The sequence below is a fragment of the Brienomyrus brachyistius genome, unplaced genomic scaffold (genome assembly GCF_023856365.1).
Source record: "Brienomyrus brachyistius isolate T26 unplaced genomic scaffold, BBRACH_0.4 scaffold143, whole genome shotgun sequence".
NCBI lineage: Eukaryota > Metazoa > Chordata > Actinopteri > Osteoglossiformes > Mormyridae > Brienomyrus > Brienomyrus brachyistius.
Genome location: NW_026042418.1, coordinates 187,532 through 202,039, shown reverse-complemented (window position 1 = coordinate 202,039; position 14,508 = coordinate 187,532). Strand labels below are relative to the sequence as shown.

The window sequence follows — 14,508 nt, the reverse complement described above, 5'->3', positions numbered from 1 at the left end:
TTAGCTGTGTCAGTTATTAAAACATATTTCACACTTTAATCTATTATTTTTGATGGAATAAGCTGCTGATTTGGCCATTTCATCACTTTTGTGTGTGTGTGTGTGTGTGTGTGTGTGTGTGTGTGTGTGTGATGGACTGGCATCCCGTACAAGGCGTAGCCCTGCCCTTTGAACCCTGGGCAGACCCTACATTCCCCCACAATCCCCCAGGGGAAGGATGGACCTCTTTTTTTCGTTCTCATTGGGGCTGTATTTAACACTCGTCCAATCAGCTTTTGTGAATAGAGCTGGGTGAGAGCAAAAACATGGAGTGTCTGGGGCTCCCCGAGGACCGGGTTAAGAAACACTGCCAAAAAGGCTGTCTAAACAGTCCCTTTTTTGAAGGCAAATTCTTATGCTAAGTATTACCCTGGAACAGTGATTGGTACTGGAACCATCCACTCACCCATCCCACCACGTTCCTGAGTCTGTAGCTTATCCCTTGAAGCCCAGGGGACAAGACAGATGAATGCATGTTTGTATAAATTCCAATCCCTTTTTATTTTGTGGTTTAGCTAAAGCTTTGTTGGCTTACATGTGCATGCATGTTTATACAGCTGGATAATGTACTGAAGAAGTTCAGGTTCACTAGATTTTACTGAGAGCCTTGAATCATGAGCCATGTGTGAGATTTACCCAGCAGTGAGGTGGACTACATGGAGGGAAATACTACACTAACCATAATCCTTGAGTGTCATCGAAAGACCCAGGAAGTGAATAGTGGCAACATGTGACCTATCTTCCTCCCTCACCCCCACAGAGTCGCATGGCAGAGAGTCTCCGGCTCTTTGACTCCATCTGCAACAACAACTGGTTCATCAACACTTCGCTCATCCTCTTCCTCAACAAGAAGGACCTGCTGGCGGAGAAGATCAAGCGGATCCCGCTGACTGTCGGCTTCGCTGACTACAAGGGCCAGAACAGCTACGAGGAGGCAGCGGTCTACATCCAGCGCCAGTTCGAGGACCTGAACCGCAACAAGGAGACCAAGGAAATCTACTCACACTTCACCTGCGCCACGGATACCAGCAACATCCAGTTTGTGTTTGATGCCGTCACTGACGTCATCATCCAGAACAATCTGAAGTACATTGGACTCTGCTAGGACAGGACCACAGTGGGGGGGAAATGGAATAACCCCAGCCTGGCCTTGGTGCAGGCAGGTTGACGTGGGGGTGGGAGATCATACAGGTCAAGGCGGGGGGGAGTGAAGCAGAGGTTAAACAGTGTCACGTGCAGTTGTCCTGTCTGTAAATGAATGTTGGATTGGTGGAAGCTGACTGGGCTATGGAAGGGTCAAAGGTCAGGGGTCAGAGTGCTGTTGTAAAGGCAGCCACATGCTGCCTGACCTTTCATCCTGCTAGATGGAGCGGGAGCCGACTATGTGCGCTCCCTGCAGCTCGGGTCATCTCACTAAATCAGTGCTGCCTTACAGAAAAAAAGGACTTCTTTTCGTTTAACGTCGGACATCTCGTTTGACTTCAGGTGGCAAAGGAGGACAGGCTGTCAAGGTGCACGGGGGAGGGGGGCAGGACTGAAGCAGACCTGCAGATGTGACCGCGTCCCTCCTATATCCGCGGCAATCCAGAATTAGAGCGGCCGACCGTCGGACACGTATTTGGGTGGAAGGTTACAAAGGATGCTGGGAGAATTTTTTTCTTTTCCATTCCTTTGACCTTTGTTTTATTTTTTTACTTAGACGTGCATCAGACCTGCCTTTTTCAGTTTCATTTTGACTTTCTGTTGTCCTCCTCTAGTGCTTTCCAGCTCATACCAGACAGAAGTGCCAATTTCCACGTCCAGAGGGAGCCACACAAACGTCCCGGAAATCGTTTTTTAATTTGATAAGGCAGGACGGGGGAGGGGGGATGCATGATGTCTTACAGTTGAGACGTTTACCCTTTAATTTGGTTTGTTGTATTTTACTTTAACAAATTGTCCTGAAGATGTAAGATCAGAAAACAAATACTGAATTGTACAGCTGTAATCTGAAAGGTATATATTGATATTGAGCTTGACAATGAGTATAGACATTGATACTGATGGCAGTATTGCGACAGTTTCCCAGGCACTTTGCGTTGACGTGGACAAAAGACTTTTGTCGTTTGTTTGTTCATGTACAACGATGAGATTGATGCTGGGTGGGATTTAGAAGGATTTCCTGAAATTATCTAAGAATACTGAAAGCATCACAGGAAAATGGTGTCATTCCAAAACCAAGCATGAGAAGATGCAGGGGTAGGGGGTTCAGGATGGGTGGGGGGGGGGGGATAGAGACCAAGACCAAGAATGCTAATGACAAGCATCAACCTTCTATCTCTTAGTGTCATTCCTGTGGCCATTTTGTGTGATGCCATTTGTGTACAAGAAGGGGAACCGTTCTGGGGTCTTTTCTTCCTGCTGTCCACCAGGGCGGCTCCACCTGCTACTCTGCCAAGTTCCCACAAACAGGGTCACCTTGAGAAATGGTCTAATTAAAAAAGAACAATAATGAATAAAATGAATGATGCAAACGTGACTTTACTCTCAGATGTGTTTTTGTGGGCAGTGACACTGGGGACCACGTAGGAAAGCAGGAAGTTGGAAACAGAAAAGCACTGCAGGCTTTCCACTGCATTTACTTGTTTCTGATGTTTACTGTTTATTTTCTTGATGCTCCTCCCTGAAGAAACCTGCTTTTTAATGAAAGTAAGTGCTTTATGTAACAGAAAAGGAGTAAGCCTGCAAGCATAGAGTGATGTTGTTACCTGTGGAGATGTTTCCTCAGATGACATATATCAAGTAATTTTATTGATATAGCTGTTAAAAACAACCAGTGGTTGACAACAATAAAAAAGAGCATGTGACTCATGATGTGTGAAACCACTAGCATTTTGCTCTTTACAAGTTCAATAACAACAGTAAATGTGGAAAGTCACCCGCTGTTGTCCAGAGTACATCAGACGGGTAAAAATTTCCCCGCCTGCCATCAGCACCGGGCCTGCTGCGGTGTTGCTCTTAAATGTTGGATGTCTTCGTAAATTCATAAATCAGTCCATGACAGACAGACTGCAGTCTCCATCTTAAATCTATGTTCTATCAAATTTGTTCTGTTTGAGTAATAATTAGCCCTAACAAGGTGTGGGAGTCAGTAGGCAGAATTCCTCCACAAAGTCAGAACTTCTAGGATCAGTGCTTGGAGTGACCTTAATACAGGACTGCCAAAGGAAAAACCCATGAAATCAGTCCTGTGAACCTCACAGAGGATAGAGAGGAAGTGTTTCTCCAAGATGATCCAGAATTGCATAATTTGTGCATAAGGAGGGGGGGGCGGCATGGTGCTGCAGTGGTTAGCACTGTTGCCTTACACCTCTGGGTCCCAGGTTCGAGTCTCCACCTGGATTACATGTGTGTGGAGTTTGCATGTTCTCCCCATGTCGTCGTGGGGTTTCCTCCGGGTACTCCGGTTTCCCCCCACAGTCCAAAAACATGCTGAGGCTAATTGGAGTCGCTAAATTGCCCATAGGTGTGCATGTGTGAGTGACTGGTGTGTGAGTGTGCCCTGCGATGGGCTGGCCCCCCATCCTGGGTTGTTCCCTGCCTCATGCCCATTGCTTCCAGGATAGGCTCCGGACCCCCCGCGACCCAATAGGATAAGCGGTTTGGAAAATGGATGGATGGATGCATAAGGAGGACTTTCAGTTCCCAAAGAGGGACAGACTGGGATGTATAGGAACATGTAAGAATGTATAGGGACGTACAGGGATGCAGAGGGACACACTGGGAAATGCATATTACAGGTCTCTCTTAAAATCATTGGTCATTCTCCCATTTGTGTATCAAAATACTGCATGTGTTAATGCAAAAAGATAATAATGAGGTATGCCTTTAAAATGAACACCATGCATTAATGCGTAAACTTTCCAAGCCTTAACAAGGACATAAAGAGATGCTTTGGAATGCAGGAGGAGAGGCAGTGATGTGTACGGACATACAGGAAGACTTATGGAGGCACTGGGAGAAGCAGAGATGGGTACATATAAACACTAAGTGTGGGAATGCATTGGGAAAAGCAGAGGGGTAGGATATCCAAGGATACTTAGGGATGCACTGGGATAAACAGACAAAGACGTACAGCCATTTGGGGATGCATTGGGAGAAGCAGAGATGTGTAAGAACATACAGGGATGTATAAGGATGCATTGGGAAAAGCTGAGATGTGTAAGGCCATACAAAGATGTATAGGGATGCATCGGGAAAAGCAGAGATGTGTAAAGACATAAAGGAATGCATAGGGATGCATCGGGAAAAGCAGAGATGTGTAAAGACATAAAGGAATGCGTAGGGATGCATCGGGAAAAGCAGAGATGTGTAAAGACATAAAGGAATGCATAGGGATGCATCGGGAAAAGCAGAGATGTGTAAAGACATAAAGGAATGCATAGGGATGCATCTGGAAAAGCAGAGATGTGTACAGACATCACGGAATGCATAGGGATGCATCTGGAAAAGCAGAGATGTGTACAGACATAAAGGAATGCATAGGGATGCATTGGGAAAAGCAGAGATGTGTACAGACATAAAGGAATGCATAGGGATGCATCAGGAAAAGCAGAGATGTGTAAAGACATAAAGGAAAGCATAGGGATGCATCAGGAAAAGCAGAGATGTGTAAAGACATAAAGGAATGCATAGGGATGCATGGGGAAAAGCAGAGATGTGTAAAGACATAAATGAATGCATAGGGATGCATCGGGAAAAGCAGAGATGTGTAAAGACATAAATGAATGCATAGGGATGCATCGGGAAAAGCAGAGATGTGTACAGACATAAAGGAATGCATAGGGATGCATTGGGAAAAGCAGAGATGTGTAAAGACATAAAGGAATGCATAGGGATGCATTGGGAAAAGCAGAGATGTGTAAAGACTTAAAGGAATGCATAGGGATGCATCGGGAAAAGCAGAGATGTGTAAAGACATAAAGGAATGCATAGGGATGCATCGGGAAAAGCAGAGATGTGTACAGACATAAAGGAATGCATAGGGATGCATTGGGAAAAGCAGAGATGTGTAAAGACATAAAGGAATGCATAGGGATGCATCGGGAAAAGCAGAGATGTGTACAGACATAAAGGAATGCATAGGGATGCATTGGGAAAAGCAGAGATGTGTAAAGACATAAAGGAATGCATAGGGATGCATTGGGAAAAGCAGAGATGTGTAAAGACTTAAAGGAATGCATCGGGAAAAGCAGAGATGTGTAAAGACTTAAAGGAATGCATAGGGATGCATCGGGAAAAGCAGAGATGCATAGGAACAAATGGGATGTACTGTATATGAGTAGACAGATAGGAACTGGAATGAGTTAGAATACACAGGGATAAGCAGAAATGCATAAGGATGGTCAGGAATACAGAAAGATGGATAAAAATGTACAAGGATGGATGGGATGAACAGACAAGAAGAGATGTACAGCCCCCCATCTCCCTGCAGCCTGCATGGGGCATCCTGGCAAGGCTCTACAGGACGGGAGTTGGGGTTTTGGTTATCTATGCATCCTCCATCTTGAATCTAGGTGGGAGCTGCCTTGCATGGTCACTTCAGTGATGTATCACACGTGCCACACACTTATCTGACCACCAGCTTTATCATGAGGCTTGAGCGCCGTCACACGCCATGAGAAGCTCGCTCGCCCGATACAATCGTCCACAACAAACACCAATAGGGAGGAGACAGTGAAGAAACTGCCGCAGTGGCAGCGGATATGCGCAGTCATGCATTATCAGGGTGGGGGGGGGGGGGGGGTAGCTGCAAGGCTTCCTGTTGTCGTTTTGAAATACTGGCTCGGCTTTGGGGGATTTTCAATGCCTGCAGATACCACATCAGCCTGCTAACAAAGGAGAAGACAGTCAGTTGACATTTCATATCTACACCCCGATCTGCTTCATGCATCAAGTGCTCACTGCACATTTGCTGCAAGGCCCCCGTATGGCATCAAAATGATGCAGAGATAATATATTAAATGCTGATCTGTGCCACTGGGTCGAACCTGAAATATAACTGCAATCATTTTGACAATGTGAGCTTGTAACACTTTTTTGTCCTTGTGGGTGGTATATAAAGGCTGCAGATCTTTCTGTCCCTATGCTTTTGTCCTCGTTAAAATTTATAATAAGCCCGGTATGTAACGATCCTTAAAACTGCATTTGATGATCAATTATAATGAATAATAAAATGTTCCCAGTATAGCTGCACATGTGATATTAAAGTATCTGCCTTTCCTGGCCTGTCTGTTGATCTGTCCAGCTAACTGGTTTTCTAGTGTAATAACAACTTCACTCCTCTTTTCTTGCAGTCATCAAGCTTCAACAAGATAAGTGACAAACCTCCATATTTACTGCTCTGTTTAATATACTGTCACCCTTACCCATATCTGTAAGGAAGGTTATTCAAGAAAAGGCATCTGAGACACTAAAGGATGTACTGACTAGCAGTGCTTGCAGCTAGATAAGCTGGATATACTGTTACGATGTAATCCAACATCCATCCAACTTCTAAGCACTGAGACAGCTCAGGGTCTTGGTGAGTCTGGAGCTTATGGCAGGAAACAGAAGGCAGGGATGGGATTCCAGTCCATCACAGGGCACATATACTCACAGTCATAGGCAATTTAGAGACACCATGTCTTTGGACTGCAGGAGGAAACCAATGTTCACAAACGGGGGACATGCAGACTCTCCACATACAGCGAGCAGAGGCAGGATTCAGATGCTCAGCCCTGGATCTGTAGTCACTCTCGCGGACGTGATACCGGACATCGATGGGGTAGCAACTCATGAGCAAAGCCCGCTGCTCATTGGGTGAGCAGCCGTCTGATTGCGTTTGCAGATAAAAGTTACATGCTGCTGAAATAGAGACGTGTAAGACTCATGTTGCTTAAGATACTTCAAAACGTCCAGGTGCACATGGGAACCGTCTATCCACCACAGGAGATGTTACCGTGAGAATAGAAGAAGCTGGGCTGCTGATAAGGAACCTGACGAAGAGGAAGGAGAGGATGAGGATGATTACAGGTCTAACTTAGAAGGGAGATTAGGGCAGGTCTAGGCTGGTATGTGGGTGACTTAAAAATAGAGCCCTGTTTGGTAATCCCAGAGACATTTGTTCGGCAACTAATTGGCAGAAGTGAATGCTCACGGTTCAACCAATCCCCTGTTAGAATGACAGAAGCCGTTCAATCACAAAAGACCTTGGTGACCTATATTAATCGCACAGCGAAAGCACATTACATGTACTTTGCTGATAACCTGGACTCCATACAGATCAATATATTTTTACTCTGTTACTCTGTCATAGGAAAAAAAAAGGTTTGCGATTTAAATTTTTATGCCTTTTATAAACTAATCTAATTTATGGATAAAAAATGAAAGTTGAAAGTTTACCTCCACTGCTTCTGCATGAGCGCTGCATGAGTTCTCCGAGACAATCGTAATCATTCTCATCCTTGCCATTAAAATCGCACAAGGACAGGTTTGTGGGAAATTTATGGAATCCTTTTTTGTTTTAGAAATACCCCAATATTTATTACAACAAAAACACATTGCTAGCTACAGCACGCTATATACAGTAAATAGTTATTCATTTCTTGTCATGCCATCTGGATCTTTTTGTTTTATATGCTCTTACGACCAAATTGCATGTTTTTTTTGTTTTTACTTAGTTTAATCATCATTTTTTTGCAACTGTACAGCAAAAGAACATTACCTGCACTTGGTAACCTGGTAACCTGGTAACCTGGACTCTGTATAGATCCGTGGTTCTCCAACTTGGTCCTCGGGACCCACTGCCCTGCTTGCTCTCCAGCTATCCCTGCCCCACTCACTGCTGATTACCTGGATCAGGTGTGTTCAGTCAATCAGAAGCTGAAAGACAGCTGGGACTTGTGTGTGGGGCAGGAATAGCAGGAAAACATGCAGGGTAGTGGGTCCTGAGGACTGAGTTTGAGAACCACTGGTTTAGATCATGGTGGTGATGGGCAGAGATGGAAAGTTCAGGTCCAAAAAGTACAAATCCAGTCCACGTTTTTTTTTCCAACCAACCACTTGAGTCCTCTGTGACTGTGACTCTTTATGCTCATTTGTTTGGTTGAAACAAAATCTTGGTCTGGATTTGTATTTTCTGGACCCGAAATTTCCACCTCTGATGATGGGGAACTCTGCATGTGCTCTGGGCTTCTTCTGTCTTTCGCCCCCTCCAGCTGCCTCGTTCGCTTGCTTGGCTTGGCTTCTCTAATCCGTAAATCCTGTGAAATGTGTCAGGTAGAAAGAGGCTGCTTTGATCAGGCTTTAGTATCAGGCCAGTCTCCAGCACAGCCACTCCCTTGGGGCCCATTTCCTTCTGCCTGACAGGGACCAACCTCAGTGGACCCACCCTCTGCATGCTATTGAGGCAGGACACCAAGAGATCCTTCTCAGTCATTATAATTGACTTTCATTAACGCCGTTTTCTCACATTTACAGCACAGCTGTGTCACCGCATGCACCACCTTGCTGCGTTTCTGTAGCCCAAAGCAGCTTTGAGTGAGGGTTAGCAGCTCATAATGAGTTAACGGTGCTGAGTGAGGGCTAACGGTGCTGAGTGAGGGCTAACGGTGCTGAGTGAGGGGTAAAGGCGCTGAGTGAGGGATAAAGGCGCTGAGTGAGGGATAAAGGCGCTGAGTGAGGGGTAAAGGCGCTGAGTGAGGGATAAAGGCGCTGAGTGAGGGATAAACATGCTGAGTGAGCACTAATGGTGATGAGTGAGGGCTAACAGTGCTGAGTTAGAACTAAAGGCATTGAGTGATGGTTAATGGCGCTGAGTGAGGGCTAAGGGTCCTGAGTGAGGGCTAACGGTGCTGAATGAGCAACTAACGGTGCTGACTGAGGGCTACCGGCGCTGAGTGCGGACTAATGGCGCTGAGTGCGGACTAATGGCGCTGAGTGAGGGCTAAAGATGCTGAGTGAGGGCTAACAGTGCTGAGTGAGGGCTAAAGATGCTGAGTGAGGGCTAAAGATGCTGAGTGAGGGCTAACAGTGCTGAGTGAGGCTAAAAACACTGAGTGAGGGCTAACAGTGCTGAGTGAGGGCTAACAGTGCTGAGTGAGGGCTAAAGATGCTGAGTGAGGGCTAACAGTGCTGAGTGAGGGCTAACAGTGCTGAGTGAGGGCTAAAGATGCTGAGTGAGGGCTAACAGTGCTGAGTGAGGGCTAACAGTGCTGAGTGAGGGCTAAAGATGCTGAGTGAGGGCTAACAGTGCTGAGTGAGGGCTAACAGTGCTGAGTGAGGGCTAAAGGTGCTGAGTGAGGGCTAACAGTGCTGAGTGAGGGCTAACAGTGCTGAGTGAGGGCTAAAGGTGCTGAGTGAGGGCTAAAGGTGCTGAGTGAGGGCTAAAGATGCTGAGTGAGGGCTAACAGTGCTGAGTGAGGGCTAACAGTGCTGAGTGAGGGCTAACAGTGCTGAGTGAGGGCTAACAGTGCTGAGTGAGAGCTAACGGCACAGTCATAGCCCAAAATCCTCCCCCAGCTGGCGTGATCACTGCTGAGGATTTGTTGTGCTTCCAAACCGAGGCCGATTAACACGGATTACAATTTTACATCGTCAGTCACAGCTGGATTCTCATTAAAGCAATCCACACAAACACAGCATCTAAATCCACATCCTCAGCAGCTCAACCCTGAACACGTGGGGTGAGAGTGACAATTATAGGGGAAAAAAAACATTTAAAAAATGGGCAACATTTAAAATGGCAAAGTGTTCATCTCCTGGGTCTGAGCTTCCGCGATGCGTCTCACTGCTGGTTCTAAGTGTCAGCTAGTCCTGGTTCCCCTGCAGCCTGTACTACAAAGCAGGGTTACTGGCTTATCGGGGTAACTTGTCAGATTCAAATGGACTTCATATTCATTCACTTACATTTTGCCCAGACTACCTTAAATCCGGCAAGTTACCCCGGTAAGCCAATAATCCCGCTTCGTAGTGCAGGCCACAGATCAGGTCATTGCTGGTTCAGGCTCATTGTATGAGATAAACATAGAGGAGTTTAACAAACACAGGCTGTTTGGTCAACACTGCTGTGTTGGGAGTAATGTGGGTGATATAAGACACCCTTTCAGTCACTAGGCCAGAATGGGCTGTTATTTTACGTCTCATACCATGTCTCTATGTGAAACTAGTTAACAATAATGGACTAATGGCGGTACATTAATTATAGAAATGTTTTGTACCAATTAAGTCTTAGCACAGAATTTGCAGTGCTTATTGAGTAACCAATCAGTATTAGTAGAGAATTAAGTTAGAACATGCGAGTTATCTTGGCGCATCAAGTAGGCATGATATACACTATATGAACAAAAGTATTAGGACGCCATGTCATTACAGCTGCAGGAACTTTTATGACATCCCATTCTAAATCCATAGGCATCAGTGTGGAGTTGGTCTGTCCTTTGCAGCTATAACAGCTGCTGCTCTCCTGGGAAGGATTTACAGAAGATTATGGAGTGTGTCTGTGGGATTTTCATCCAGAAGAGCATTTGTGAGGTCAGGCACTGATGGCCTGGATGTGAAGGCCTGGCTCACAATCTCAGTTCTAGCTCATCCCAAAGGTGCTCCATGGGGTTGAGGTCAGGGCTCTGTGTCAAGCATCAAGCAATTATGGTACTTTATATTAGCATCTTTAAGTAATAAATGTATCCATAAGACCTTAGCAAAAGTTGTACCAGCAGAAACCAACACAGCAAATCAATGTGATCACTGTTATGCCAGCCTTTAATGTACAGAAAACCAACAGATCTGAACAGGCCTCATACGTCCTAGGAGGTATCTAGAGGAGGAAGTATGGTACACTTTTTAAAGTTGGCACAATGGCGCCATCTGGTGAAGCTCTTTAGGACAATAACTTCCAGCTACACAAGCCTGTCTTAATAATCATCTTTTGTCCTTCCTGCTTGGGGTCACCTGACCCTGATCCAACAAATCGTCAAACAAATCCAGACCCTTGGCTGACAGTGATCCAGGATCCAGGATTCTGCCAGTCGTGCGGTGGTGTTGAATGACCTGCCCTTGATGGGAATTAAGGAGGGCTCTGGTGTAGGACCAGTGAATCAGGTATGTAATCTGAACTGTCTCAGGAAAAAAAAAAGCTTTAGAAATTAATTTAAAACATTTTCAGGAAAGTGACACAATAATGTCGACTTGATGCAGTTAAACGCTTTTAACAGCTATAATTTTCGAAGTTCTTCAGCATTCACCTTTATTAATCCATCTGGATGATTTACTGTCCAGCAGTGACACATTGTTAGAAAAAATCCGCTAAATAAAGTTGATTGGTTTAGGGGTGGCATGGTGGGCGTGGCTACATATTTGGAGTTGTTGTCTTGATTGTCACTTGAAGTGAAAACAATGTCGAGGGTTCAGCCTGTCAGGTTCTCACAGACTGGGATGCCATCCTTCCAGTAAGACTTCGGAAGCAGCTTCAATGGCTGTTAGCAGAAGAGAGCAACTTTAAACGAAGCCTATAGGTGCAGTGTGAAGGTCACGTTGTGTTATGCAAAGTCAGGCAAGTGCAAAGAAACAGCATTAAAAAAGAGAAACATTTGCATAAAAAAAAAAAACTAGATTTATTTTAATGCTCTTTTTTTCTCGGCAATAAAGCAACCACAATGAAAGAGAATGGCGTTATCTACTCCTTTGAAAAGGTCTCGTTCCCCACCCTCTGTCGGGGGATTTGGTAGAAGCAGTCACTGTAGCGGGGAGATGCATTAAGAGCTGCTGGCCATTATTCCAATAAAGAACAATTAACTGCTAATGGCAGGGCGAAATTTACTTCATAAAAGTGAAGCTGACACGTTTGTAAGTAAATAAGTAAACTTTATTTTTTTAAGTGCCTTTCACAGACAAAGCAGTCACAAAGCACTGTACAAAACACAGGATTGACTCACATTGTACCAAAAGGTTGAAAAAAGGTAAGTTTTAAGTTGCCCTTTAAAACCTTCGATAGAATCTGCAAGACGCGACGATGGAGCAAGATCATTTCAAAATCCTGCTGCGACAACTTCAAATGCCCGATCACCACGAGATTTAGGTTTTGTTCGAGAAACAACAATAAATCCTCGATCAGAGGACCTTAGCATATAGCCAGCCACATAGGGATGTACCAGGTCTGTTGCATACGGTGGGGCCTGGTCATGTGAGGCTCTGAATGTAAGGACCGATGTCTGGAACCTGATTCTGAACTGGAAGATAAGCGTCTGTTCAAATGTGATGTGTCGGCATCAGCCCGCAGATTGGTTATAGTCAGTTGTCCTGTGTAGGGTCCTGCTTGCTTTCTGTGCATGGTGGAGCAGCGTAAGCCCATGATGTTTCCGGGGGCAACAGCGGAGTGCTGTTACGGGATATGGGATCTGCTGCCAATGCCTTTATAGTCAGTAATAAAGATGAATGGGGTTTTAAAATAACATTGTTAAATAAAACATCCCCCCCCCCACCACTTCATAATTGATGGTGTGAATGTGGAAGTCTCGGGAGGATGCAGTTCGTATTTTATGCCTGCAGTTTGATGATAAGATCGTGAGGAAGGGGGGGCAGCATCTGGGAAAGTGCAAATGGCACACTGCCCCAACAGCGGGCACCGTCGTGCCCACTCGGCAGGGAGAGAGCGCACAGACGCTGCTAATGAGATAATAGTCTTATTAAGGCCAGAGCTTCGGGAGGCTTATCTTGTGACTTCTGGAATGTTCTCTTCAACGGACCAGGGTACGCGCCACCCTTCCAGGCTGCATGGGTGTATATGAACTGGCCGGCGTGTCCCTGTCCTTTTTTTCCCACAAAACCGTGCTGCAAAAATGATGTGTACAGATCAGGTAGCAACAAACATTTTACAAACATAGCAATGAAGGATCACCTCAGTCGATGGTAGAGATGCAGTGTTTGCTGGAAATTTGGGCTGACAAGAGTATCCAGGAACAACTGGGCCCAACACAAATACTCTGAAATATTTGGTAAATTTTTGGTAAAAATCCTTGAAGCACAGGTAAATTAAAATCGCTGTATTGCATGCTAGATAAATCTACACCATATGGACAAAAGTACTTGGACACACCTCTTAATCAGTGAATTCAGGTCTTTCATTCAGACCCATTGCCACAGCTGTATAAAATCAAGGCCCTAGCCGTGCAGTCAGGTTTACACGCACTTGTGAAATGATGGGTTTTTCTGAAGAGCTCAGTGAATTCAAGTGTGGTACTGTCATAGGATGCCACTTCTGCAATAAGTCAGGTCGTGAAACTTCTTCCGTGCTACATATTCCAGTCAGCTGTAAGTGGTATGATTGCAAAGTGGAAGCCTTTAGGGACAACAGAAACTCAGCCACGGAGTGGCAGACCGCATAAAGTAACAGCGGGGTCACCGAGTGCTGAGGTGCGTAGAGCGTAAAAGTTGCCAATGCTCTACTGATTGAATAACTACAAAGTTCTAAACTTCCTCTGGCATTAACCCCAGGAAAAAAACTGTGCCGGGAGCTTCATGGAATGGGCTTCCATGGCTAAGCACCTGCATGCAAGCTTCACATCACAAAGCACAATGCCAAGTGTGGTGTAAAGCACGCCACCACTGGGCTCTGGAGCAGTGGAAACGTGTTCTGTGGAGTGATGAATCATGCTTCTCTGTCTGGCAGCCTGATGGGTGAGTCTGGGTTTGGCGGATGCCAAGAGAATGTTACCTGCCTGACTGCATTGTGCCAACTGTAAAGTTTGGTGGAGGAGGGATAATGGTATGGGGTTGTTTTTCAGTGGCTGGGCAAGGCCCCTTAGCTCCAGTGAAGGGAACTCTTAATACTTCAGCATACCAAGATATTTTGGACAATTCTATACTTCCAGCTTTGTGGGAACAGTTTGGGGAAGGACCTTTTCTGTTCCAGCATGACTGTGCCCCAGTGCACAAAGTAAGGTCCATAAAGACATGGTTGGGTGTGTTTGGCGAACTTGACTGGCCCAACCAGTGCCTTCACCTCAACTTTATTGCACACCTTTGGGATGAACTAGTACAGAGATTCCAGGTGAGGACTGCACGTTTAAAATCAATACCTGACCTCACCAGTGCTTTTCTGGATAAATGGGCAAAAATTCCCACAGACACACTCCATAATCTTGTGGAAAGCCTCCCCAGAAGATTGGCAGCCATTATAGCTGCAAAGGGGGGGGGCAACTCCATACTGATGCCTTTGGATTTAGAATGGGACGTCATAAAAGTTCCTGTAGGTGTAATGGCCAGGTGTCCCAATACTTTTGTCCATATAGTGTATGTGTGTCATCACGCCCAAAATGGCTCCTCATAGGCCTTAAAATAAGGACACAAAACATGAATTCCATTCTATTGTGCAATAGCACTTACCTTCCTGTGTTTTCTGGAAAACAAAAAAGTCGCCCGGTGATGACGAAAGCGTCCTTGGGGCAGTGTCAT

At 45.4% G+C, this 14,508-nt stretch overlaps 1 protein-coding gene across 2 annotated transcripts in view; it reads left to right on the top strand.

Annotated features, from left to right (window-relative positions):
- Positions 1 to 2,279, top strand: part of LOC125728010 (guanine nucleotide-binding protein G(z) subunit alpha-like) — a 30,698-nt gene extending 28,419 nt beyond the window's left edge. For both annotated transcript variants that reach the window (XM_049005036.1, XM_049005037.1), the window contains exon 3: positions 800 to 2,279. In XM_049005036.1, coding sequence (XP_048860993.1) covers positions 800 to 1,144 — 345 coding nt within the window. In that variant the 3' untranslated portion in view covers positions 1,145 to 2,279. The remainder of the gene's footprint in view (positions 1 to 799) is intronic.
- The last annotated feature ends 12,229 nt before the right edge of the window (positions 2,280 to 14,508 follow it).